Here is a 27,500-nt window from a genome sequence, read left to right on the forward strand (position 1 = left end):
GCTATCCTGTTGTGTAAAGGATGCAATCCTTTTTTCTCACTCTTGGTGGGGAATGTTTAGCTTGGAGGCTTTTAAGCATGTCAAAATATGTCAGAAGCATGTTAAAAAAGAACTGTTGTTATTCAAAAGTCTAGCACAGTTATTTGGGTTTAAAAAAAAAGATTTATTTATACTGTATATGGGCAAAGATTATAGGCATGCCATGATTCTGCCAAGCACGATGCGATCCTGGATTAACATCTATTTTTTGTTGCAAAATGTAATCCTTACCTGTCCCCTACCTCTAAATCCAACCATAACTGTAAATATTTTCAAAATCAGAGAGGAATAATAGTATTTTGATCAGATATTCATAGAATAAAACATGCCTAGGAAAATATTCAAGTGGTCTCCTCATTTTTTAGTAGCTGTATTTTCAGAAAGTTATAGAAAACATTAGCGATTATTCAATTTTATTTATTTATTTTTTTTCCACTGCTGTTGATAGTCATTATACTGCCTTTCTAATAGCAATGTATTAGGAATTTTATGTAATTATTTATTCTATTATGTTTCTATCAAAAATTCTCCAATGGAGCTGACTTTGGAGAGTTGATTTATCTGCGGTGCGCAGGGAGGTTAAACTGAAGCAGTTTAAATATGTGCACATTCTGCATGTACAATGTCAGATTCCACAGAAATGAAGCGATGCGGCATCTGTGTGGGCATGTGATGGTGTGAAGGTCACTGTGTGCTGTAATTCCATCCCTTCTGTTCACATAGAGCTGTAACCCTCACCCACAGTCATTAGTTCTGTCATGACAAATAGAAAGCTTAGCCGTAAAACTGTTTAGGGCTCGCAATGTTTAAGTGTCAGAAAGCAGCTTTAATTAGAGTCCTGATAGAGTTGAATCGCCATTAGATGCACCTTTTTGATGCACAAATGGTTTTAGATACACTGGAGACCTGCGCATGTTAGGACAGAGACGCTCTTGTTTGTTTAAACAAGGCTCCCTGTCAGGTGCAGTTTGGTCTTGGGTTTTTTTTTTAATTGAACTGCAGATGTTTATTTGTTAGTATCACAGGTGATGTTGGAATAAAATGCATGCACTGCCAAAAATAATGGTACAAGAGCTGTCACTAGGGTGGTACCTTTTTAAAAGGTACACGTTTGTAACTAAAGGGTCTTTATTAATACCTCAAGGGTACGTACTAGTACCTAAAAAGTAAAAAAAAATTGTAGGTACTTATATACACCTTTGACGTACCAAGGGTCGCCACAGCAGAATGAACTGCCAACTATTCCGGGATATGTTTTACGCAGCGGATGCCCATCCAGCTGCAACCCAGTACTGGGAAACAGCCATACGCTCTTACATTCACACACTCATACTCTACATCAAAAGACATTAATATTAGATTAGATTTAGGTCGGCAGTATCTAAGGACAATGTTGTTTTGATTTCCAATAACAGCGTGAAATGTTGATATTTGGTTGATTTTACGTTGTGATTGAAAGTGACCAAAATCCTACGTCGAGCCAACATCTTAAACCATTCAATTGGCAGCCCGCTGGCCGAACCTGCCCCCGAGGCAGTTTGTTACGGCCCTCCAAATAGTGTGACCAAGACATCCAAAATAAATTTAGTTCAGTTGAAAAACGGCTGCTATAGTTATGAAGTGACGTGCGTCTGTTCAATACAGCACGAGCTCCAGTTGAAGGCTGCGCAGAGCGTGAGTCACCAGACATTACGCAAGTGAATGGTGTGAGCAGCAGAAAATGTTTAAGCTTAAGCTTAAAGGCTTCTCAACGCCGTGTTTCTGTTGTACGGAATGAAACTGCTGCAACTAAACAAAGTTACGCCACCTGTGTGCTAGTTTAAAGTTCCGAGCTTATAGCTACACCAAGGCTAATACGCATGCACATTGGATTAACTATAGCAGCGGGCCGTTCACACATCGTGCCTTTTCTGCACGCAAGTTCGTTATTTCCATTATTTGAATATATGCCAATGTGCGTGCACAAGCGGAGCGATGCACTCGTGCCTTCCAGACGCACCAAGTTGAAAACATCTTACTCCGTATCGGTGAGAGTTGTGCATGGCTTTCAGTGCAATGTAAACAAAAGATATGTTAGACGAAATATTGCAAATTATTCAAATGATTCTACATGTATTAACGCAGATGAAAACAACCGTTCATTTAAATACTTACCTAATATAAAGCTTAAATTTACATTAGACGTGATAACCGTGAAACCATGATTATTCTTCAAACTATAATCGTGCAACCAAAATCTATAATTGTTGCATCCATAATTGGTATGCAGTTCAAAACCTATGAATGGGTCTGAATGGAGAAGAAGCATACTTAAGCAATGCACCGCTTTTGTTGTGCTTGATTCAAATTTTGAATATGTTTGTTAAAAAAAGCCACATTGTACAATGCAGTGATGTTATGTAGTTTTAAATTACAATATATATAACATTTTAATGTAGAAAAATCCAACATTTGTGTCTTAAGGAGTAAAAATACAACATATGGGGTCTTATATGCTGTTGTGTCATTACTCATATTGCAAGTCATATCTCTCCGGCCCCTCATTTGGGATTTCATGAACTGCCCCCATGACAAACGAATTGAAAAGCCCTCCCATAGAGCAAAACATATGGCAAAATGGGATTATGCAAGGTTTCGTACTCCTGGTTGGAGAAAGACAAGTTTAAACAGTAGCTTAAACCTGTCGCTGAACACGACCATGTAATTTATTCTTTCAAATTTGTTTCTTCCAAGATTATCTAAGTTCTGTTGCATGGTTGTGCTCCATTAATTTTTTTTTAACTACAATTGTTTATTATTAACTGTTTATTAAGTTAAAGGTTGTAGAACTTGAAGTTCAATTCAATTCACCTTTATTTGTATAGCGCTTATACAATGTAGATTGTGTCAAAGCAGCTTCACATAAAAGGTCATAGTAAATAGGAACAGTGTAGTTCAGTTTGTAGTGTTTAAGTTCAGTTCAGTTTAGCTCAGTTCAGTGTGGTTTAATAATCACTATTGAGAGTCCAAATATTGAAGAGCAAATCCAACGATGCGCAGCTCTATAGATCCCGAACCATGCAAGCCAGTGGAGACAGCGGAGAGGGAAAAAAAACTTCACTAATGGCGGAAGTGAAGAGAAAAAACCTTGAGAGAAACCAGGCTCAGTTGGGCACGATCATTTTAATTTCTCCGCTGGCCAAACGTCTTGTGCAGAGCTGCAGTCTCAGCGGCGGAGGCTGGAAGCTGGCCTCAGTGAAGACTCGTCTGTCTCTGGAGCGTCACAGGAATCAGTCTCATGTTCTCCAATCCTCCATGACCACCACAGTAGCTGCTCAGGATACGGCCTGGTCCAGGATAGGGAAACCTTGGGATCATCTTGTTGTTGGTCTTGGATCCAATCAGTGACTCTGCATAGTCTGAGGGCCTCGGGAAGAGTATCCCCAGGTGGAAATGGAGAATAAAGAAAATAATTAGCGTAGCTGCTGTTCATAGTGTATATAAACAAGATGCAGAACCTGTGTGGAAGCCCCCTAAGTGGTGCACTGAGTGTATGCTTTACTGAACAGATAGGTCTTTAATCTAGTTTTGAATTGGGAGAGTGTGTCTGAGCCTCGGATGTTATCAGGAAGGCTATTCTAGAGTTTAGGAGCCATAAATGAGAAGGCTCGACCTCATTTACTCGACTTTGCTATTCTAGGTACTATCAGAAGCCCTAAGTTTTGAGACCTTAAAGAGCGAGTTGGATTGTAGCGAGAAGTGGTGATGAGGTCTTAAAATATCCTAAGAAAGTCTTTTAAAAAGTCTTAAAAAGGTATTGAAATTTCCTTTAGGACTCCTGCAAACAACCTGTGAATAATTCATTCAGACAGAATTATTCGTTATTATGCATGTATTTTGTTATGCAGTCGATACAATTTTGTCAGAAACCAAACACTTGTTATTCCCAGTTAATCCAGAGTCATACGGCACTAAACGATAACTACGTTTCTTTAATTGTTGGTGTTGTTAGAATTTGAACTTGCGGACAAAAGATAGTGATAAGATGCCTGCTCAGATAAGAGGAAAAGATCTTGTGTGAAACTTTAAGCAGCAACCTCATCTGAACTGATAAAGTCTGCTGCCTATTGAGTACGATTTTACAAACCCGTCTAGTTCTGCTCGCTTTGTTTGGTTGTGTAGACCTGGTGTGATTGTGCATTGTGGGCAGAGTGTGACGTCAAGAGGGAAAAATCAGCCTGCCAATATGTGGCACATTTTGGCAGTGACCCCCCTCACGTGCGCGTGTGCGTATGTGTGTGTCCCAGCCTGAGCCCTGCAGCACATTAGCAGCATGCACAGGGAACGCCATTGATTTCTTATTGGCACCACACTGAGACACACCAGCCAATTCTCTCTTCATTTTTCCCATTTTACCAGTCAGGAACTTTAAAAATAACCAGACAAATATAGAGGAAAGTGGGACCGAGGAAGAGTGGGACAATCTGAAAAATCTAACCATGACTTGCTATTGTGTGTTTTACCCTCCTGTAATGAACTGACTACAGAGAACCCATTGTTGGATGCTTAATGCAAGCCTTTTGAGTCCCAAAGTTTTCTTCAATGACGCTGTAAGCAGCCGGGTATTGACGTTGTATTGAATCACCAATATGTGAAAATTGGTTCTATTGTGAAAGGAACTGAAAAGTTATATTCTTTGGTTCTTAGAATTGTTATGTTATTTAAAACTATAGCAGGGCAGGTGTTCAAGACATTTTAACCTTTGTCTTTGTGCACTTCCTGAGTAAAGAATGGTCTCAAATGGCTGATTGAATTAACGTCTATGCATCTGAATTAGCACTATTATGTTGATGCGATCAGGGCTTGGAAATGTTGATTATCTTGCTGATTCCAATACTTCATTTGCATGCTTTGTTTAGATTGGTCTCCACCTTTAGCCGCTACCCCTCCTAAAACATAATAAACAGGACGACTCTGTCTCAAATCAGACTTAATTTAGACTCATTTTAGACTCGAGACTTGTGTTATGGCCCGTTTCCACTGAGTGATACGGTATGGTTCGGTACACGTTTATGGTAAAAGGGACAGTGGAAACGGCCATAAAAGCATACCAAATCATACCGTACCAGAAGTAGAAATCAGCCAAAGCGTTTAACAGAACGGGGTCACATGACATGTAAGGAAAGTAATTAAAAAATTGTCCTGGAAAAGTTAAACCGATTATATGTTCTTAATGTTGATTTCGATTACTTTTCGATTAATCGCCCAGCCCTATTTCCAAAAACTTGGTGCCGTGATCCGGATAGAGACTGAAATCACCAAATTCTCAACAGTGGTCATTTTGATCCATTTATTATCCAGCTCTTGTGTTGTGGCCCATTTTCTCTGAGTGGTACGGTATGGTTCGGTCCAGTATGCTTTTATGCCCATTTCCACTGTCAAAGGGTACCAAAAAGCGAACCGTACTGTACCACTTTTTGGGTACCTTTTGCAAAGGGTACCTAGCATGACAAAAGTGTACCAAAAGGCAGAGCAAGACGCACAATTGAACGCTATTGGTTTACAGAGATAGGTCACTCACTTGTGGACAAGCAGGAGAATGAAAACAAAGGAACCGCCATTTTTTAAAAACACAGCCGAGACATTACACCGTCATAATATATACATAATAACAAGCCATGGTCGACCCGAGCTCAAACAAACCTTGTGAATGTCTTGATGAACAGCCACAAAGCCAAGAAGAACAAAATCTGCTGTGTCCTGTTGTTGTATTATGAGCCCGTCTAAAAGTGCGAGCAGCTTCACTTTCTCCAGAGAACTCACTGCGCGTCTATATTTGAAATAACGAACTTCTTGAACTGATGATAAAACATGGGCAAGATTTTTGAAGTGCCTCTGACATCCGATCCTTTCAGAAACGGACAAAAGCGAAAGTGAAGCACGAAAAAAAAGGGAGCAAATGATTCTTTCAGCAACTTAAAACATGAACAAACTGCCATGTTTAACTATTATCATCACCTTTTGTACTGTTATGAAGTCGGGACGGAATTACTTTCTAACAGAGGTTCCACATGCTGCTGAAATTTAAAGACACAAATGAGTGGTTTGCACTGACTGTGGGCTATATTCCGTAATGTTTTTGAACCCAAATAAGGACTAAATGTATGCTGTGTGTAGTTTTTCTGTAATTGGTTACATATCAGAGCTGTAACGGTCTGTATGTGTTCATATATGTTTCATTTATTTATTTATTTTATTCAATTGCAGACGTTAAAGTAGGCTATTTCGCACATCATTGATCTGCAGTTATAATTAAATCATGTTCATAGAACGGCTAGTAATGAACTTTTATACAGTATTTATGTGTACAAAGCATCTGTTTTGTGAGAAGTGCTTCTCATATGATATGTGAACGACACGCACAGCTTTACTGTAGACATTTCCTTGAGCGAGAATGACACCACGCCCACCAAAAGAGTACCATTGGTACCCTTTTGGTAGTGGAAACGCAAGCCTGATAAAGGTGACCCATACTGAAGCGTACCATATCGTACTGTACCACTCATTGGAAATAGGCCATTAGAGTCTTGTGGACTTCTTGGAGATGCTGTTTGACTGCAGAACAACCAACACATCTCAAAGAATTCTGCTTGTATCAAGTCTCCTGGACTGGCTTCTTATATTTCCAACTAGGGCTGGGCGATTTGACCTAAATCAAAATCTCGATTAATTGAACATTTTAACTCGATTATGATTAATGAACGATTATTTTATTTATTTTATTATTATTTTTTGCCTTCATAGTTCACTGACAAGTTTTATATGCCGAATAAATGCATCTCTGACGCAGCTTCCAATAATCGTCAATGTAGTGCAAAGTAAGGCTCAAGAATGAGTCCATTGTCCTACTTGACCAGAGATCAGATGTGGCTGTTAAGTGCCCTCAGAAGTAAAAATCTGCCACAACCTTTGACAGAGCGGGATCATGTGACACGTAGGGAGAGTAATTGAAACAATCATCCTGAAAAATGTGATCGATCATAGGTTTTGAATGTTTCGATTACTTTGATTAATCGCCCAGCCCTATTTCCAACAACTTGGTGCCGTGACCCGGATAGAGACTGAGATCACCAAATTCTCAACAGTGGTCATTCTGATCCATTCATGATCCAGCTTTTGCTGTTGATTTCATAATATTTTTATGTCAAATATTAGCACCAACTATTATTAACACACAAAAAAATGTAAACATAAATATTTGGGAGTGCAACAAGATATTATAGTTAAGCCATTGTAGAGTTTATAATGGGGTTGAAATGTTATGGTATTTCCCAGAGTGACCTGGGTACAGAATTATTTCAATCATTCCGGTATAACATTATAAACTACACAATTATTTCAACAAAAAAGAAGCAAACTTGTGTGATTTCGGAATGGCTAAACTGGCTCATCTGTGTATTGCACATGAGGGAAAACTAGCACTGAAAAGAATTTAACTTAAGTATATTTTGATTTACAGTGAAAATATGCCACTGTAAGTGATTGGATCCAAAGCGCACACCCTTTTCCCATTCTAAACATAGCTTCCTGTGATCAATAAGAGTCATGCAGCCAGTGGTTTAACACTTTGTTTATTGGAAACACACTCCAACATGTAATCAATCGCCCGCTTCAGAACAAGTCCACTTTTTCCTCTCCCTCCCTCATGCCTCTATAATTGTGTCCGTCCCAGCCTATATCCAGTATCTCTTTTTTCCTTCCTCTCTTATTCTCATCTTTCCTCTCTTTACCACACAGATTATAATAAGCATCCTGCTTCAAATAGAAGTATAGTTAAGTAGGCTTTTTTAGTAGGCTATCAGCTCCAGCTGTCTTTTTACAGCCGTAGTTGTTTTTATTGGCTGCTGTATTTTAGCCGCCCAGTTGTGTGGCTCTCATCAAAGCCTATTGATTCAAACTGCTTTTTTGGTGTTGGCGCTCGGGGAGGAAGAGGCAGGGTGGCGCAGGGGAAAGAGAGTAGAAAGGACTATCTTTTTTGCACTGAAGGCTACTGCTACTTTGGATTCTCATGGTTTTCTCTCGGCAGGACTAACGGACAGTGTATGGAAGCACACTGATCTTCCAGAATGACGAGTGCTGCACCCGCCCGGAAACCGTACCGAAAGGCACCTCCGCAGCACCGTGAGACACGTCACACTGTGCCAGTATTTCGAGAGGATGTTAGCGGGAGTGCCTTGCCATCCATCAACCCTGCAACGTCAGCCCAGCCTGACCCCTGCCAGGTAATTTTCCCCCGAAATCATGCACCTGTTTTGCAGCGTACACGGTTTACAGGCCCTCATCCGCAGAGTCCTGAGAGATCTTCATGGTCGCAAGCGTCTGACAGCGAACTGGATGTCTCAAGCCTTTCTAGCCTAGAACTCAGTGTTCTTCCGCCACCACGGATCTTCAGCCACAGTTCTCTTGTTATGAGACTTCCTCCCAAGCATCTTCGGCAACAAAAAATGAACCGTTTCATTAGTCGCAGTGATGACCTGCTGGTGCTCTCTGCTGACGATGATCTTGCCTCCTCGAGCAGTTCCCAGCAGTGCATCCGAGGCAGCTCTCCATCACATTCCAGCAGGAGTGCGGAGCGTTCCCTGGTCTTCAAAGAGAAAGCTGAGATACTTGTCCCCAGAGAAGAGCAGCGTCCACTGCTTGCAGCATCTCAGATGCATGCCAATCCACCCAAGGGCATCCTTAAGCAGTCTCACCAGTTGGGAGTTTGCCCTTCTGACAGTCTGCGCAAGTCTAAGTCGGCAGAAATGTTAGACAAGGCACAAAGTCGTGGAAGAAGCAGGAAGCCCAAAAGCATGTCCTTGGACAGGGAGAAGGGGATACGAGTCTCTCCCATGGGACATGGAACTTCCACATCGTCTATATCTCCAAGCTCCATGCTACCAGACTGGAAAATGCAGCTGCTTGAGGAAAAGGTCAAATTTTCAAAGTTTGTAGATGAAATCACCTACCGGGTCCTGAGCCCTGCCAATCTAAAGATGTTGCGCGGGAACCTTCCAAAGTCCAAACGAACCAAGCAGCACAATCCTCAACAGTATGAATTAAAAGACCATCATGAGAAAAAACAAGAAAGGTGTCGACCTTGGGATGAGTGGGCCACTCAGCATAGCAGAACAAGCAGACAATCAAAGGACGTAAGACCCAAGGCATGGCATATCTCAGGTGATAGTCCAGAGAGAGTGCCAGAAAAGCAGCATGTTGATCCCCATCGGGAAGGAGCCCGACCTAAAGCTGAAGGCCCAATTTACAGTCGGGTGGGGGGCAGCGATGATTCCGAATGGGATGACAGGACTCCACTGGGGGATCAGCTCCAGGTTCCCCATATAGAGAACAGAGCACTGCAGAAGGACAGTGTAGACAAATCAGTGTTGCCAAAGGGTGATATTCCCATTATTCGTGTGGAGGGTGAGAAAACGTCTTTATCACAAGTGACTGCCTTTACTATATTATCACAAATCAAGGTATGTGATTAATTTTTATTGCATGAATGTTCACTTTTGCATTGAAATCTACCCTTTTAATGCTTGTCCTTTAATATTATTGTGCTTTTCAAACCAAATGTTTTGTTAATAGCAGTTGTTTAGTTAAATATATATATATTATCATTTATTTATCATATGTCAGTTGTACTTCAGTGATGTTAAACAATGTTGATGCTGCTTGTTTCAGTACAATTAAAGTGGATTTTGACATTGCACTTTAATTCTGTCAGCGTAATGGCCAGTGTCCTCATCTCACTCTTCTCATATGATGTTTTGCTCTGAACATGAGCGTTTACTAAAACCCCCATCACTTTGGCAACAGTTTCATGAACTTTGCCCTTGACGGTTTTATTTGGATCACAGATTTTCATCCGTCAACAAGGAAATACATAATTAGTCTTCAAACAACAGCATTGTTTACAAGCTTCCTCTACATTTGACAAATGTTTAAAAAGCATTGCCATTTTCAGCTCAGTGGGATACAGTGGTCATTTAGCTGGTAGAAAAAAACAGGCTGTCACAGTGATTTCATAGCTTCAGTAGGCATGTGCATATTGACCAGTTTGGCAAAGCTGATGATGATGTCAAATGCTTTCCCTGTTTTTTAAATAATGTTTGTTTTTGTTTTATTGTGATTATGAAGTTAATTATGCAACACAATGGCCGTTTATTAAACTGATATATGCCCAAGTGTGTAAAAAAACTTTGTTTTTTAATCAAAGATTCATTTCTATGCTACTTTAACATACCTTTTTTTATTTCTATAGTGCTTTTGCAATGTAGATTGTCAAAGCAGCTTAACCTAGAAGTTCTAAACTAACTCCAGGTTTTTTAATGATATCACCTAATGGTAGTTTATTTATAAACTAATTTCGAGAGGATCACATGATTGACCACATCTGGTCTCATGTTAGCGCCTGATCTACCAATCCGATTCATTCAAACACACTATAAACAGCCAGATTTTATTACCTTACTTATCTTCGTCTTGAAGAATCCCCCCATCCACCCTGACTCTAACCCCCTCTTACCTAGGCAGGGTGGTACGGTGGCTCAGTGGTGAGCACTGTTGCCTCACAGCAAGAAGGTCACTGGTAGAGTCCTCGTCAGGCCAGGTGGCTTTTCTCTGCAGAACTCTGTTCTCCTTGTGTTCACATGGGTTTCCTCTGGGTTCTCTGATTTCCTCCCACAGTCCAAAGACATGCCGTATAATTGAATTGAATAAACCAAATTGGCACCGTATATAAGCATTTAATACTAAACTTCCAATGTACAATTGTAATAATCAAAGAACAGACAAAAATAATGAATTCAGGGAAGCTCTCGAGACCTACCTGAGCTCAGACTCCCCTCACACTCTATTAAAACGGAGGGAGCCCCATGCTCGAGGATTAACTGAGCTAAGGGGTCACTTCCGGGAAAGCATACCAAATACGACTCATTATTAATCATCAGTTAAGCGTGAACTCTTGAAGTAATTTAAAATAATGAAAACGTAAGGGACCAAGAACTGAGCTGTGTGGTACCCCACAGTGTACTATTGACCAGCAGGGGGCGGTCAAGCTGTGGTCTGTGTTAGTCCTAATGCCCCAGTAAAAGTGAAGGGGATGCTATACTGTCAGTGAGCACCATCTTTCTGATGAGATGTTCAACTGAGGTCCTGACTCTCTTCATTAAAAATCCCATGACACTTCTCGTAAAGTGTATTGGTGTAATCCTGGCCAAATTCTCTTCATCGGCCTTTACCCATGATGGCCTCCCAATCATCCCATCCACCGAATTGGCTCTATCACTGTCTCCTCACTCCCACTATAGCTGGTGTGTGGTGAACGCATTGGTGTCGTTGTCCTGGGGTTGCCGTCTCATCATCCAAGTAGATGTTGCACACTGGTGGTGGAGTGGAAAAGACCCCCCTCATGATTGTGAAGCGCTTTGGGTGTATGCCCATACATGATAAATGTGCTATATAAATACACATTACATTACATTGCATATTAAAAAAGACAAATGCCCAGCCGTCTGAGAGTACTAAATAATATATATCATTTGCTGTAATATACAACATTCTAATTCCTCTAATACACAGCCATATTTTTATGTAAACATGTGGTTTTTTATATGCTAAATTCATGTTCTGTCTTACAGGAGTCCTTATCAGATGCCGACAGGATCAAGTAAGTTTATTTTCTTTCATATCATTGTGATGTATTTATTTTAAGTTTTCAAAAATGTTTCCAATTTCATTCATTGCTTAGCAGGGTGTCTTTTTTTGTTTCAGTATTTAGTTTCTGTTTCCGTGTACAGGGTTTATTCGGGTCTTAATGTCTTTAAAATGTTCTAAATTGCTTTTCCATGAATTAAGGACTTAAAAGGGTTTTAAATCAGAGCAATGTTGTTAATTTTCATTTTTTCCCCTCATTTTTCATTTCCACAACCGTCATTTCTGCAGTGAGGATCATTTAAATGACCCCTTCAGTGGTATCATTCAGTGATGGGATTCATTGATGTTCTTATATCTTATTATTAGATTTCCACGGTTTCTTGCATTATTGGGATGCATATGTATATATATATATATATATATATATATATATATATATATATATATATATATATATATATATATAATGCAACATCCCCATTACGTTGGGGTACAGCGTCAACATGATGTCAGATTGACGTTGTACCCCAACGTAATGGGGACGTTGCATTGTCAATGTCCAACGTCCAAACTAAAATCAACCAAATATCAACGTCTAATGATGTTATAGCATGACATTGTGTGGACGTTACCACTATGACGTCTATCAGACTTTGGATTTTGGTTGCCATACCTGACGAATAAATGTCAGTATTTGACGTCAATATGACGTAGGTTTAAGATGTTTGCGTGAGATAAATTCAATCTGATATTAACGTCAATTGATGTCAATTTTGAACATCAAAATAACGTTGTCATTAGACGCTGACTATACATTGAATTTTGGTCACAACCTAAATCTAACCTTATATTAACGTCTTATTATGTTTGGTGCCTGCTGGGATGATTAAGTATATTTATTTTTGTAAATGTGTGTACATAAATATTTATTCAGTTGTTATTAATTAATAGATTAATTAATATTAATTAATAATATTAATAACTAATTCATAATTAATTAATCTATTGTTAAATGTTTATATGATTTAAGTAATATTTTTCTGTCTTTCAGTACATATATGACAATTATGTTGTTTACCAAACAAGCAGATTAAAATGGATTTGCATTGTAAACTTTAAAGTTAAAAGTTATTAATTTTTTTTTATTTCATGTTTCATGTTTATAGTTACTATAGTTACTATAAGTAGCTGAAAATGCCTTCAGACTGTTTCTGGCCTTGCCATTGTCAATCAAATTAAAAAAATATGTATATGTACAGTTGAAGTCAGAATTATTATCCCCCCTTTGAATTTTTTTTTTCTTTAAATATTTCCCAAATGATGTTTAACAGAGCAAGGAAATTTTCACAGTATGTCTGATAATATTTTTTCTTCTGAAGAAAGTCTTATTTTTTTATTTTGGCTAGAATAAAAGCAGTTTTTAATTTTTTATGAACCATTTTAAGGTCAAAATTATTAGCCCCATTTAGCTAATTTTTTTCGACTGTCTGCATAACAAACCATCGCTGTACATTAACTTGCCTAATTACCATAACCTGCCTAGTTAACCTAATTAACCTAGTTAAGCCTTTAAATATTACTTTAAGCTGTATAGAAGTGTCTTGATAAATATCTAGTCAAATATTATGTACTGTCATCACGACAAAGATTAAATAAATCAGTTATTAGAAATGAGTTATTAAAACTATCATGTTCAGAAATGTGTTGAAAAAGATATTTTCTCCATTATACAGAAATTGGGGGAAAAAATAAACAGGGGGGCTAATAATTCTGACTTCAACTGTATAATTGATCGTTTTCTGTATTTATGCATGTGTGTGTGAGAAGTTTATTTTTTCCTACTACATTGTCTAGTACAATGTTTCCCAACCATGTTCCTGAAGGCACACCTTTTACAGTACACATTTTCAACCTCTTCCTAATCAAACACACCTGAATCGACTCCTGAAGAGACTCCAAAACCTGAAATGAATGGGTCAGATAAGGGACATCCAGAATATGTACTGTTGGTGTGCCTCAGGAACAGGGTTGGGAAACACTGGTCTAGGGAGCACAAGAAGGGTTGTTTTTTTAGCACTGTTATAGTGGTTTATAGACATACAATGGGTCTGATCTGATATTTCCACATGCACATAGTTGTATCAGACGTATTTAGTTTCAAATTTAATTTTTGTATTCATAAACTTATTTTGTCCCTTTAAATTTTCTTTAGTTATTATTGAAAAGGTCTTAAATTTAGCCTCAAAACCTGCAGAAACCCTGTTGTATAATTCATGACATGCATCGAAGAGTTCAAGTGTTAGGTAGCATTAGTCACCTAAGCTGACCCAAAAGCTGATTATTCATTGGCTCTTGCTGTTGAATGGAACGGTTGGCCTAGAGCCAATCAGGTGAGAAGGTTTAAGGGATTCCCAGCTGATTATCCCAGAGACTGCAGTGCTATGGGGGCTGACTCTAGGGTTTATGGGGTATTTGGGCGAATGTCAGAATGACAAGCTGCTGGCTGTGAGGTCTTGTGATAAAAGAGAGTTCCCACCTTCTATTAACATCAGACGTCCTCTCGTCTGCCCGCCAACCCTCAGGTGCTCACTGGGGTACTAGGTCGAATCCTCTTTGATCAGTGACATCTTGCCTACATTTCAAGCTCACAGGGATTGTTAGGCTTTTAGGCTTCAGCGCCAACCAGCAGGGGCTCATAGATAGTGAGGAGGTTCTGCTTTCTGCACAGGGGCTCACGGCCCACTGGAACTAATGCTCAAAAGTCAGCGCCTGACTTGTGGTATAGCTTAAAGAGTTTCTCAAACCTGTTCCTGAAGGCACACCAACAGTACATATTTTCAAACTCTCCCTAATTTAACATGCCTGAATCAACTCATCAGAACATAAGTGAAGACTCTAAAATGTGAGGTTAAAGGGTCAGATAAGGGAGACATCCAAAATATGTACTGTTGGTGTGCCTTCTGGAACAGGCTTGGGAAACTCTGGCTTAAAAGATATTCTCATTTTTAAAGCTCCCATTAAATCAAAATAAAATAATTGGATGTTAGTTTCAGTGATTTCCCTCTTGTGTCCAGCAGATGTCCTCAGTGTGCAATGTTTGACCAGTGAATCCAGCTTACACGATATATTTAATATCTAAAGGTCCCGTGAAATAAACAAAACAATTGGATGTTAGTTTCAGTCATTACCCCCTTGTTTCCAGCAGATGTCCTCAGTGTGCAATGTTTGACCAGTGAATCCAGCTCGTGTAATCAACCTAATTCAACAGTCAGTTTAGGAAATTGCAGTTAGTCTATTCATTCAAATTATTTTCGCAAGAAATTCGAAATAAGGCAACACAAAGATGGTGAAACTACCACAGGATACCTGAGGTACTTCTATTTTTATACTTCGATTTGCTAGCCTGGCTTGCATAGCTTCCATATTTCGTAATTTTTTATCATCCCTTGTTTTCAAGACAGTTATTATATTTCATATCTAAATGTCCTGTGAAATAAACAAAACAATTGGATGTTAGTTTCAGTCATTACCCCCTTGTATCCAGCAGATGTCCTCAGTGTGCACTGTTTGACCAGGGAATCCAGCTCGTGTAATCAACCTAATTCAACAGTGAGTTTAGGAAATCGCAGTTAGTCTATTTTACTCAAATTATCTTACACAAGAAATTTCAAACAAGGCAACATGAAGATGGTGAAACTACCACAGGATACCTGAGGCGCAGTTACTTTTATACTTCGATTTGCTAGCTTTGCTTGAATAGCTTCCATATTACTCACATTTTTATCATTTCTTGTTTTCAAGACGGTTGTTAAATTTAATATTTAAAGGTCCCGTGAAATTAATAAAAAAAATGAAATGTTTGTTTCAGTCATTACCCCCTTTGTATCCAGAAGATGTCCTCAGAGTGCAACGTTTGACCAGTGAATCCAGCTCGTGTAATCAACCTAATTAAACAGTGAATTTAGGAAATCACAGTCAGTATTTTATACAAATAATTTTCCCAACTTTTTTATCATTCCTTGTTTTCACGACAATTATTATATTTAATATTTAAAGGTCTCGTGAAATTAAGAAAATGTTTTTTATATGATGGTATTAGACTGTTAGTTTTAAGGATGTTTATTAGCTAGTGTGCTCCAAAACAGTGATAAAATTTGTGTTTAGAAAATATTAGACTGATATAAACATTCAAAGCTTGTACTTTGTCACTTCCGCCTGAATGGATCAGCGGTTTTATTTACATCACCTCATACTACAGTTTCTCATCAAATCTTGACCAATCAAATGCTCTCTAGTAATGGACATGCCCCGCCCCTTTCAAGACGCTTCTGATTGGCTTTTCATTTAATGCGCTTGAGCTCAACCACTCTCACTGGCAGAGCTGTGGTGGAAACAAAACGCCAAATCAGGCTTAAAATCCTGTAGTTTCAACTCGGCTTTAGGTTTTCCTTGAAGCTTTGAGGGAAAATACTGCATCTATTTTGTGCACAGGTTGTCCAATGCTTTTTAAGTAAATTATTTGTAACTTTTATTGTATAAATGTTTTGTTTTAAGTACGCTTAGCTTGGATATATACAATGTAGCCTAAGTTACTCATTTAAACAACAGTATTAAAAGCAAACATTTTCACAAGAGTCATTTAATATTATCCAGAACCTGTTTATTTTAAATGTTGTTAAATTAATTCATTTAGCAACTCACTGACGACGACTTCACCACTGTTTCATCATGGCAGTGAGTGTCGGGAGTGTCGCCCCCGTCAAGTATAAAAACCTTCACAGTTCTCGGCTGTGAGCATGCAATCGGCGGAGGCTCGTGCCGTGGACCCAGGCGAAAGTATAAATCAGGTGGTGCGAATGATGCAATTAGAGTGAATGACACTGTGTGAATTAAGCGTTTTGGATGTTTCTGACATTTGACAAAAATGTGCACCCAATCAACCAATCAGGAGCTTGCGATATCATTATGTGGGGCTTGTTCATTTATATATTTATGAACTACAATTTTTTTTGGAAAAATAATACAGTGGGCTAATAATTTAGGAGGACTAGTAATTCTGACTTCAACTGCAAGTCAGAAGTCTGAGAAAAAAAAAAAGGGGTTTTGGTGCAATAAAATCAATGAATTTTATGACTTCGAACACTGGCTTCACAGAGTAAACTGTCTAATGGCAAAGGTAAAGTGTAAAAATTGGTCAATTAGACCATGGCGACCTTTCCTGGATTGCTCCCATGTAGGGCTGACAGGAAACTAACAGAGCGGAGTCTGACTCAGTGTTGGCTTCATGTGACGCCAGGCGGAAGCGTGCCGGACACGGGCGGTCGGCAGGCACATCTATTGATTGGCCTAGTTGTCTATTTGATGGGTGGAGAGAACTTAACGCTGGCTGGAGTCTGACGATGGCTTTCTCCATCATCCGTTTTCACATCCCTCGGGCTGGAAATCTCAAATAAACGTTGGCTATTGTTGTAAATCACACACAAAAAAGCGTTGCGAGTCTGTTTAAATTTCCTCAGACACATCAGATGTATTATGAACTCATCACAGTTCACTATCTACCACCAGCTTAAAATGATAGTTCACCCAAAAATGAAAATGATGCCATCATTTACTCATATTTCACTTGTTCTAAACCAGTTTCTTTGTTCTGTTGAACACAATTGAACAGACCTCCTAGTTTTTCACGATCCTGTAAAATTCTTTTTTTTTTTTTTACTTTTAATTTTTATTTATATATACAAATAGGCCACTTTATTAGGTACACCTGTCCAACTGCTCATTAACAAAAATTTCTAATCAGACAATCACATGGCAGCAACTCAATGCATTTAGGCATGTAGACATGGTCAAGACGATCTGCTGCGGTTCAAACCGAGCATCAGAATGGGGAAGAAAGGTGATTTAAGTGACTTTGTACCCGTCTGGCATGGTTGTTAGTGCCAGACGGGCTGGTCTGAGTATTTCAGAAACTGCTGATGTACTGGAATTTTCACGCACAACCATCTCTAGGTTCTCATACAGAGAATGGTCTGAAAAAGAGGAAATATCCAGTGAGCGGCAGTTCTGTGGGCACAAATGCCTTGTTGATGCCAGAGGTCAGAGGAGAATGACCAGACTGGTTCCATCTGATAGAAAGGCAACAGTAACTCAAATAACCACTCGTTATAACAGAGGTATACAGAAGAGCATCTCTGAACGCACAACACGTCCAACCTTGAGGCAAGGTGGGCTACAGCAGCAGAAGACCACACCGGGTGCCACCCCTGTCAGCTAAGAACAGGAAACTGAGGCTACAATTGGCACAGGCTCACCAAAATTGGACAAAAGAAGATTGGAGAAACGTTGCCTGGTCTGATGAGTCTCGATTTCTGCTGCAACATTCGGAGGGTCGGGTCCGAATTTAGCATCAACTACATGAAAGCATGGATCCATCCTGCCTTGTATCAGCGGTTTAGGTTGGTGGTGGTGGTGTAATGGTGTGGGGGATATTTTCTTGGCACACTTTGGGTCCATTAGTACCAATTGAGCATCGTGTCAGTACCACAGCCTACCTGAGTATTGTTGCTGACCTTGTCCATCCCTTTATGACCACAGTGTCTCCTACTTCCATCAGGATAACACGCCATGTCATAAAGCGTGAATCATCTCAGAGTGTTTTTTTTTTAACATGACAATGAGTTCACTGTACTCAAATGGCCCCCACGGTCACCCGTTCTCAATCCAATAGAGCACCTTTGGGATGTGGTGGAACAGGAGATTGGCATCATAGATGTGCCAGTAAGGTTTACCTAATAGAATGATTAGGTAATCAGAAAGCAGTCTTAATTATTGTTATCCGGTTTGAAAATGTTATCTTTTTAAGGAAACTTTCCAAAACAAAAAGGTTTTTAATTAAAAAAATAGTGTTAGATTTAATTGATTTAATGCATCTTTGGTAAATACATGTCTGTGTACATAGAAAAGAGAAAGCACACCTATTTAATCCTTCTTATGTTACGTAAAAATTGATAAAAATATATCTCTCCTTATATTGACAATGAGCATTGAAATTATCAGCTAGTCTTTGTCAGTACTGTACGCAGTCATCCTTACTAATTTAATTTGCAGGATTTGTGAGGATTTTTTTTTTCTTTTTGGCTCATGTTTGAGAATTCCTCTGCTAACCTTGAAGCAGACAAAGCTGCTTTTCATGCCTGAAAGCAACATACGCACATTCAACAAAGTGTGAAAGCCAATTGCAGGAATCTTTATTTCACACCCAAAGCTGAACATGACGATCCTCCTCGATTAAATAAAGTGGGGGATTTTCCAAACAGATGTTAGGGTTTGTGCACAAAACCCCACAACGAGTGCCTGAGCGGGCCTCACGCGTTCAATTCAGCATCTTTTATGTAACGTGAATAAGAACAATTTAAAGCAGTCATTTCCGCGTGATCTTCTTTGGGGAATGAGCAGCACGTCTCCTAAAAGCACACGCTCTCTTGTCTTTCTGCTTTTTACATTCGCTACTTTGTTCTTGTGCTCCATTTGTGCTCTAAACATGCCCGCGAACCGGCAATTTGCCACTAAAAAGAGTTACGTTGGTGTATTTATAGCTGAAAAACCCATCTAGGTCTATAGCATAAATCATTGATGTTCATGTTTTCTCTGCGTTGCTGTTGCTTTCAGCTCCCTCACGTTGACAGGTGTGTGAGTATCGGCCCGAACGTGTGTGTTTCTTAATGTTTCCTGTGTTACTGCGAATTGTAGTAAGTTGTAAATTGTAGTAATTGTAGTAAGAGACTGGAAAAGGACGTTGCATATACTTGAGGATTCTCGGGAGCCAGTCACTGAGAGATTTGAAGTCTTTGAGCATTTTCAAATCCCTCATTTTTGAGTGGAATTTGAGTCCCACAGGTCTGTCTGACGACACCATGATGAAGACTTGCATAAGGGGTCCTCTTCTTACATTTTGCTGCCACTTTTTTATTTTTGGAAATATAAACATTTCATCAAATGTTACTTCTTGTGGTATCAATGCCTTTCTTAAGGCTGATTTATACTTCTGCATCGAGTGATCGTGGTAATCCACAGCATGTCTTGCATGTAATGATTGCAGTAATGTCTTGCATGTAGCCTTATGCCAAGATTTCACGATTTTCAAAGATATAATGACATTGAGTGACTGCTTTAGGCACGTAATACACCATCAACAAATAGATTTGCTTCAAATCATCTAAATCCCAGCATCAGTGCATTCAGAAATAACAGTTTGTTGGCAAAAGCTGCTAAACGCCACTTGCCTTTGACAGCAAAACCCACTATATCCCGAGAACCAATCAGAAGGCGCGAATTGAAGCGTATGTTTTCAATGTAGCAGTACGCTGATTAGCTAGCTTTTATGCGGAGACTGTTTTATTCCGCTTCTGATTTGAAAAGACTGAGTTTGATGAACTTGATGAGCCTGTCTGACTGTCAGTGAATAGCAAATGAAAATGTCCCTTACCTCAAAACTCTGTGCATTATAAGAAAAAGAAAACACACTGTACAGTCGTAAGTGTAGCATGCATTCATAATGTTTGTTTATACATTAAACGGCAACTCCATTTCACAAAAGACAGAGTAAAGATGCCGTTCGTTTATCCCACATGGATGCTATGAGGATAAACGAGACCAAGATTTTAAGTATGGTGAGAATGAATGAATGACAGTGGTCTGAGAGACATCCCCTTTTTGTCCAGCAGGCCTACCTTGTGTTTAATTAGCTAATTTAAGCTATTTTTAAAAAGATAAATATAATGTATAAAACTAAACATCATTTATATTACTTTACGTTACCTGTACGTCTTTTTATATTAATGGACAATGCACAGATATTGATGTTTCACAATGTTTTATACCACATTATTTAAATCTACCAAGCTTAGCTTACAGTGTTTGCAATGTTTACTTTGCTCTACTTTAAATCTAAATCCCAAATATCAGAAATGACAACAGATTGTTAAGATTTAATTAATGTCAGTTTTAATGTTATTGATTAATGCACTTACTTGACAGATTTCATTCATTCAATCATTTTCCTTCTGCTTTTCCCCTGCTTTACCACAGTGGAATGAACCGCCACTTACTTGACAGATTTATATATATTTTTAATTTTAAATGTTTCATGTTTGGTAAAATAATTTATAATTGTATCTTAAGTGATTTTCAGCTAGTTACACTGTTTTGTCTCAATAGGTGGATTTAGAGGTTTTTGCAAAAAAAGCAGATGTGGATTTAGCAGGTTTTGACGCAAAAGAAAATCTACCTTGTTAAAAGCCAAAGAAATGTCTAAAGTGACATTTTAAAAAAAAAAAGTATTTTATTTACTAGCTAATAACCTTATCATTACATATAAAATGAAACTTCCAAACCTAATAACAGGAGCCTGATAGAAAATGCTCATTTACAAAAAAAAAGGTCTGATGGATTTAGAGGATTTTGCGTCTGAACTCTTCATATTTTGTGTTATTATCTACATATTGAGAAAGAAGCCTTTAGTGGGGCAGAAAATGTACTTATTTTGCTCACCCGGCTTTTAAAGAGAATTAGCTATTTCTCTTCAACTTTTGTCTTTATTTGACCCGAATGCGATATTGCTCAGATAACATGTCAAACAGGCACGGGTGCTCCTGCCAGATTTACACTAGTTTTCCTCCATTTCTTGGCTCCAAATAGACCGAAAAGAAGCCCTTTTAACTCCTCCCCCAACCTCCCGCTGGTCTGGAGATACCCATACTAGTGGATGCTACTCTCTCATTGGCTGTAGGTAATCGTCGATGTTATTTTCGATCAGATCACATTTCACATGGAATGATTTTGAATCACATACAGCTCCAGGTATTCAGCATATCAAATATCTCACAGGCATCGTTTCTCATTTGCGATTCTCGGCTTTCGTCTTTGATAGTTCACTGTGTGATTGTTACTCACATGATCGAGCACAGATTTGCTTGTGATTTTAGGCATTTGTCTGCGATTTCTCAAAATCATGCAGTCTAAACTCTGCATTAGCGTGCTTTCACACTAGCACTTTTGGTCCACACCTGAGTTAGTTTGACGTCAAAGTTCGGTACGTTTAGCTAGTGTGAATCCGTGAACTGTACCTGAGTCTGTGTGACGACTTTATAGTTTTGTTCTAGGGTTTAAGAGGCAACATTTAAAGGTGGTTAAAATTTGTGGTGAGTAGGTGGCAAAATTTCAACAACAACCAAAATACTGCCAAAAATAGGTGAATTTATTTACAATAGTGAAAAGTCAAACAGAAAAGAAAAGTATTATTTACAAGATCACACAAAAGAGAATAAATCAACGTATTATGGTTGGGGAAACGAGAATTAAGTGGCGCCAAATAAATGAAAGTAATATAACAAAACGCCCAAATCTAGCTATTATAACCCTCTAAACTATCTAATAGAAAATAAACAAAAAGAACATCTTCAGCGTTTTTACGCTATATCTAATCCTACTCTTCTAACCAAAAATATGAAGAAAACTTACAGCGGGTGGCGCTCACTTCTAAACTAGTGTGTTTAGACAGTGGAGTTATCTACGTGATGTAAGATGTATGTCACGTGACCTATAAACTCCTCGAATCCCAGGGAAAGGCTGACGCCAGAGATAAGGGATTTTTACAAGCACACAAACAAGAGCTATGAACACAACAAGAACAAGACCAAAATCAAAACTCTAAACTAGCATCAATATCACATCATAAGCCAAACACACACAAAAACAAGCAGCATGAGGCAAACAAGACAGAGCAAAAAGCAGTACGAGCTTCCCCGCTCGCGTCCCTTTAAACTGTGAGCTCCTAATGTGATTGGTAGCGATGTCGATGACGTCACAGGGTGGAATAGAGATTGACATCTTCACGGACGAATGGGAAACTGGAATGGGCGTACCTGAGAATTGACAGAGAGAGAGGGAGGGAGGGAGCGAGCAAGAGAGAGAGAGAGAGAGAGAGAGAGAGAGGGAGCGAGCGAACACACACAAGCAAAACAGACAGGCATAATATACATTTGACTGTAACAGTCTGCATGAAAGAGGTGGTCTGGGGTACAATCCGTGCAAACTCTGGTCTGGTTGACTTCTGATATGTATGCAATCGTACCAATTAATGCAAGTGATCTGCCAACTGTACAACAAATTTTAGTTTTCATAACGTTCATTTGTGTGAATGTCTGTGTCTCACCTATTTTGGAGTAACCCAGTGCAAACACAGTGAAAATTTCAAAAGCAACTTCTGTATACAGTTGAAGTCAGAATTATTAGCCCCCCTTTGAGTTTTTTTAAAATATTTCCCAAATTATGTATAACCGAGCAAGGAAATTTTCACAGTGTGTCTGATAATATTTTTTCCTCTTCAGAAAGGAGATACTTTTCTATATAGTGCAGCCCTAGATGGTGTATATAGCAGATGTGTTCAGCAGCACTGCAGCTGCCCGCACAGAACCAGCTGCTCTCTCACACACTCAAACACACACCGCCTCCTAATCACACATTCACACACCTGCAATGACTAACACTTAACTCGCTCTCAGTAGGCGCAACATTTAACCTAATGTTGTACTGCGGAGAGCTTTTTAATCATCAGGCTGAAGATTGCTCAGTTTTCTGTGCGGTTTTCTGTGTGTTAGTTAGGGAAAGTGTGCTCCTCGAGCCTCATTTCAACACCTTCATGGACTTTTTTCACATTTTCGGGTTTCTCAGTTACGGAAGTCGTCATATTTGGGTAAACTTAGAGCGCAGTAAATGGGAGAGTCCAACAAATGATCTGTTTTACAACCCTATTTGCTGAAATAATAAAAGAAAGCTACTTAAAATGGTGTTATCAAAGAAAAAGTAGTGTGAGACTAGAGGCAGCCAGAAGAGAGAACAACGTCAAATTTAATGTCCTGCCTCCATAGACGCTGCATTAGAAACACCTTGCATAAGCAGTAATTCTTTTGTATAATTTGATGCAAGTTTGATGCATAATAAATACATACACTCACCGGCCACTTTATTAGGTACACCTGTCCAACTGCTCGTTAACGCAAATTTCTAATCAGCCAATCACATGGCAGCAACTCAATGCATTTAGGCATGTAGACATGGTCAAGACGATCTGCTGCAGTTCAAACCAAGCATCAGAATGGGGAAGAAAGGGGATTTAAGTCACTTGGTTGTTGGTGCCAGACGGGTTGGTCTGAGTATTTCAGAAACTGCTGATCTACTGGGATTTTCATGCATAATCATCTCTAGGTTTTAACAGAGAATAGTCTGAAAAAAAGAAAATATCCAGCGGCAGTTCTGTGGGCGCAAATGTGTTGTTGATGCCAGAGGTCAGAGGAGAATGGCCAGACTGGTTCGAGCTGATAGAAAGGCAACAGTAACTCAAATAACCACTCGTTACAACCGAGGTCTGCAGAAGAGCATCTCTGAACGCACAACACGTCCAACCTTGAGGCAGATGGGCTACAGCAGCAGAAGACCACACCGGGTGCCACTCCTGTCAGCTAAGAACAGGAAACGGAGGCTACAATTCACACAGGCTCACCAAAACTGGACAATAGAAGATTGGAGAAACGTTGCCTGCTCTGATGAGTCTCGATTTCTGCTGCGACATTCGGATGGTAGGGCCAGAACATGACCAACATGAAAGCATGGATCGATCCTGCCTTGTATCAACGGTTCAGGCTGGTGATGGTGGTGTAATGGTGTGGGGGATATTTTCTTGGCACACTTTGGGCCCATTAGTACCAATTGAGCATCGTGTCATTGCCACAGCCTACCTGAGTATTGTTGCTGATCATGTCCATTCCTTTATGACCACAGTGTACCCATCTTCTGATGGCTACTTCCAGCTATGCGCCATGCCATGAAGTGTAAATCCTCTCATCTTGAACATGACAATGAGTTCACAGTACTCAAATGGCCTCCATAGTCACCAGATCTCAATCCAATAGGGCACTATGATATGTGGTGGAACGGGAGAATTGCATCAGCCGACAAATCTGCAGCAACTGTGTGATGTTATCATGTCAATATGGACCAGAATCTCTGAGGAATATTTCCGGTACCTTGGTCAATCTATGCCATGAAGGATTAAGGCAGTTCTGAAGCAAAAGGGGGTCCAATCCAGTACTAGTAAGGTGTACCTGATAAAGTGACCAGTGACTGTATAAACATACATACGTTTAAAAAAATCGAAACATTAAAATGATTTAAAATGTTGATGATCTTTCGAATAAACGCGTCATAACAGTTTTGTAAAAAAAATCCATTGTGTTGTGGATGTGCTTGTGGTTGGAAGTAATTGGCAGCTTTCGGAGTCTTGTCAGGGTTGGAGACTCGGACATCATTATTTGTTTGACACCTTTTGCTGTACAATGGCTGTAGGATGTGAAAGTAGATACACCTGTAGTCCTGTAATAGACTCTGTAGGGGATTATGGGTACTGGACGTCATCTTAGTTTTGAGTTGTTGTTTTTTTTTTGGGTTGCGTCCCAAATTACATGCTATACACTTACACACTGTACACTTAAAGGTTATAGTGTATGAGTTTGGGTCGTTCCAAATGTAACACTGGTATTTTGTTTACTGAATGGAAATTCTAAATATTTCCCAGGCAAACATTTACAGTATGTATCTGCAAATTAAACGACACTTGGGAAATATTTTTAAAAGAATTAAAACTATAATTTTGACTTCAACTGTATATAGAAGAGTACAACTTTGAAAATTATTCCTTAAACACCATATATATATATAAAATGAAGAGTTCAGATGCAAAAGTCGCTAAACGCCACTTCCGCCAAAAATTAGCTAATTAGGGAATGCTTTAGGCACATAGTACATGTTCAACAAATATTTTTGCTTCACATCATCTAAATCGCAGCGTCAGCGCATTCAGAAATAACAGTTTGTTTGCCAAAGCCTCTAAACACCACTTGCCTTTGACTTGCATTTTGTCTCTGATTAGTCCCTGGTTAATGAACCGCCACTTACTTGACAGATGTATTTTTAATTTTAGGGGGTTTGTGTAATGTGCTTTATGTTTGGTAAAATAATTTATAATTGCGTCTTGATTTTCAACTATGTACACTGTCTTGTCTCAGTAGGTGGATTTAGAGGTTTTTGCTTAAAAAGCACAAGTGGATTTAGCTGGTTTTGAAAAAAAATCTACCTTTTAATTATCTATAAAATGAAACTGCGTAACCTAATTATAGGAGCGCGATAGAAAATGGTCATTTACAAGAAAAGAGGTCTAATGGATTTGGATATATAATGGATATATATATAACAAATTATGAAATTAATTAATCGGTCCAAAAAAAAGAATTGAAAACATTTTCATTAACAGAAACAAAAATAAAAACAGGACTTCTTTTAAAAACTAGAACTAACTGAAACTGTATTGTGTGTGTGTGTGTGTGTGTGTGTGTGTGTGTGTGTATACAAAACAAAATTTAACTAAAATTAAAGCAAAAATGTCCTTCGTTTTGTCCATGTAAATGTATCCAGCGCAGCCATAACACGTTCACATAGCCCTCGCTGTGGCTGACGCTCACCCTGACGTGCACCCCTCAAAAAATGTAACTACATGTCGCAACGACGCATAGCGCAATCAGCTGTGATGATTGTGGGCGGTGCTGAGAGTCGTGAACCCTTTGGAGCGAGTGTCTACAAGTGTCGAGTCCCGTGAAGGAGCTCCAGATGGAAACTTTTGTTTTGTTTACCTTATGATTAAAGTTGTTGCACGTCCGCCGGTTCTTGCTTCTGAATGAGTGAGTTTTAGCTACTTGTACATTAAGGTAACGTTCAGAAAAAACAAAACACCCATGAAGAAACTCGACACAGAGGAACATAAAAACCTCACTGGCAGCTAGCGTTTCTACAGTGTTTCTGCAGAGCAACACAAACAACACACAGAAGTATACAGAAGCTCGCAGTCCTCGCTGTTGCTCCTGCAATAACAAACAGTGGCTGGACATGACAGCAGCACGATGACAACATTAAATACGACCAGACAAGACACTTGAAAGGATTAATTTTAAACACATTTGTGCCCAAAAATGGGTTTTATTTCTATATTAGTGATCCCCATCGCGAACGAACTAGTTCACCAAATCAAACTCAATTATTTGAAACGATTCGCATCTCCAGTAAACCCACAAACAACTTGTATCCACAGACAACTTACTACTGTGACTGAACCAAACTTGACCAAATGATTAAACTGTGAAGGTTAAATGAGAGGATCTGGCGAAACGTTTATTTCATAACAGGAAGTTGTAATGGTTTAAATAAGTGAAGCATGCTTCAGTTGTGTTGCAAAACTTAATTGTGAGAAACTTTTCGGATCATAGTGATGTTTTAACTGACTGAAGTTATGATAGCTGACTACATATTTTTGATATGTTGAGTAGTAACAAACAAAAAACTAAATCAAACACTGAAACTAATAAAAACTAAACTAAAACTAAGCAATTTCAAAATATAGAAACTAATAAAAACTAGCAACTCTCCCGCTAAAAACTAATTAAAACTAATTAATTTGAAAACAAAAAGTCAAAACAAAAATAAAAACTAAAACTAATGAGTAATCTAAAACTATTATAACCTTGATGCATGGGGCTAATGACACATTCTTTCCCCATCACTGATGTCAAATCTGGAGCAAAGCATTAGCACACTATATATCTCCAGACTTAAACATATATGAGATGCTTATGATGTTACAGAGACAGCAGCCATATTTAAATGACAGTCGTTTCATA

General features: G+C 38.9%; 1 protein-coding gene across 1 annotated transcript in view; it reads left to right on the forward strand.

Moving 5' to 3' along the window:
• The window catches only part of tjap1 (tight junction associated protein 1 (peripheral)), a 149,617-nt gene that overhangs the window by 78,202 nt on the left and 43,915 nt on the right, over positions 1-27,500 (forward strand). The window contains exons 4-5 of the mRNA XM_056471493.1: positions 8,105-8,300; positions 11,703-11,731. Of these exons, the coding sequence (XP_056327468.1) occupies positions 8,145-8,300; positions 11,703-11,731 (185 nt within the window). The 5' untranslated portion in view covers positions 8,105-8,144. The remainder of the gene's footprint in view (positions 1-8,104; positions 8,301-11,702; positions 11,732-27,500) is intronic.

Source organism: Danio aesculapii, chromosome 13, assembly GCF_903798145.1.
Source record: "Danio aesculapii chromosome 13, fDanAes4.1, whole genome shotgun sequence".
Classification (NCBI taxonomy): domain Eukaryota; kingdom Metazoa; phylum Chordata; class Actinopteri; order Cypriniformes; family Danionidae; genus Danio; species Danio aesculapii.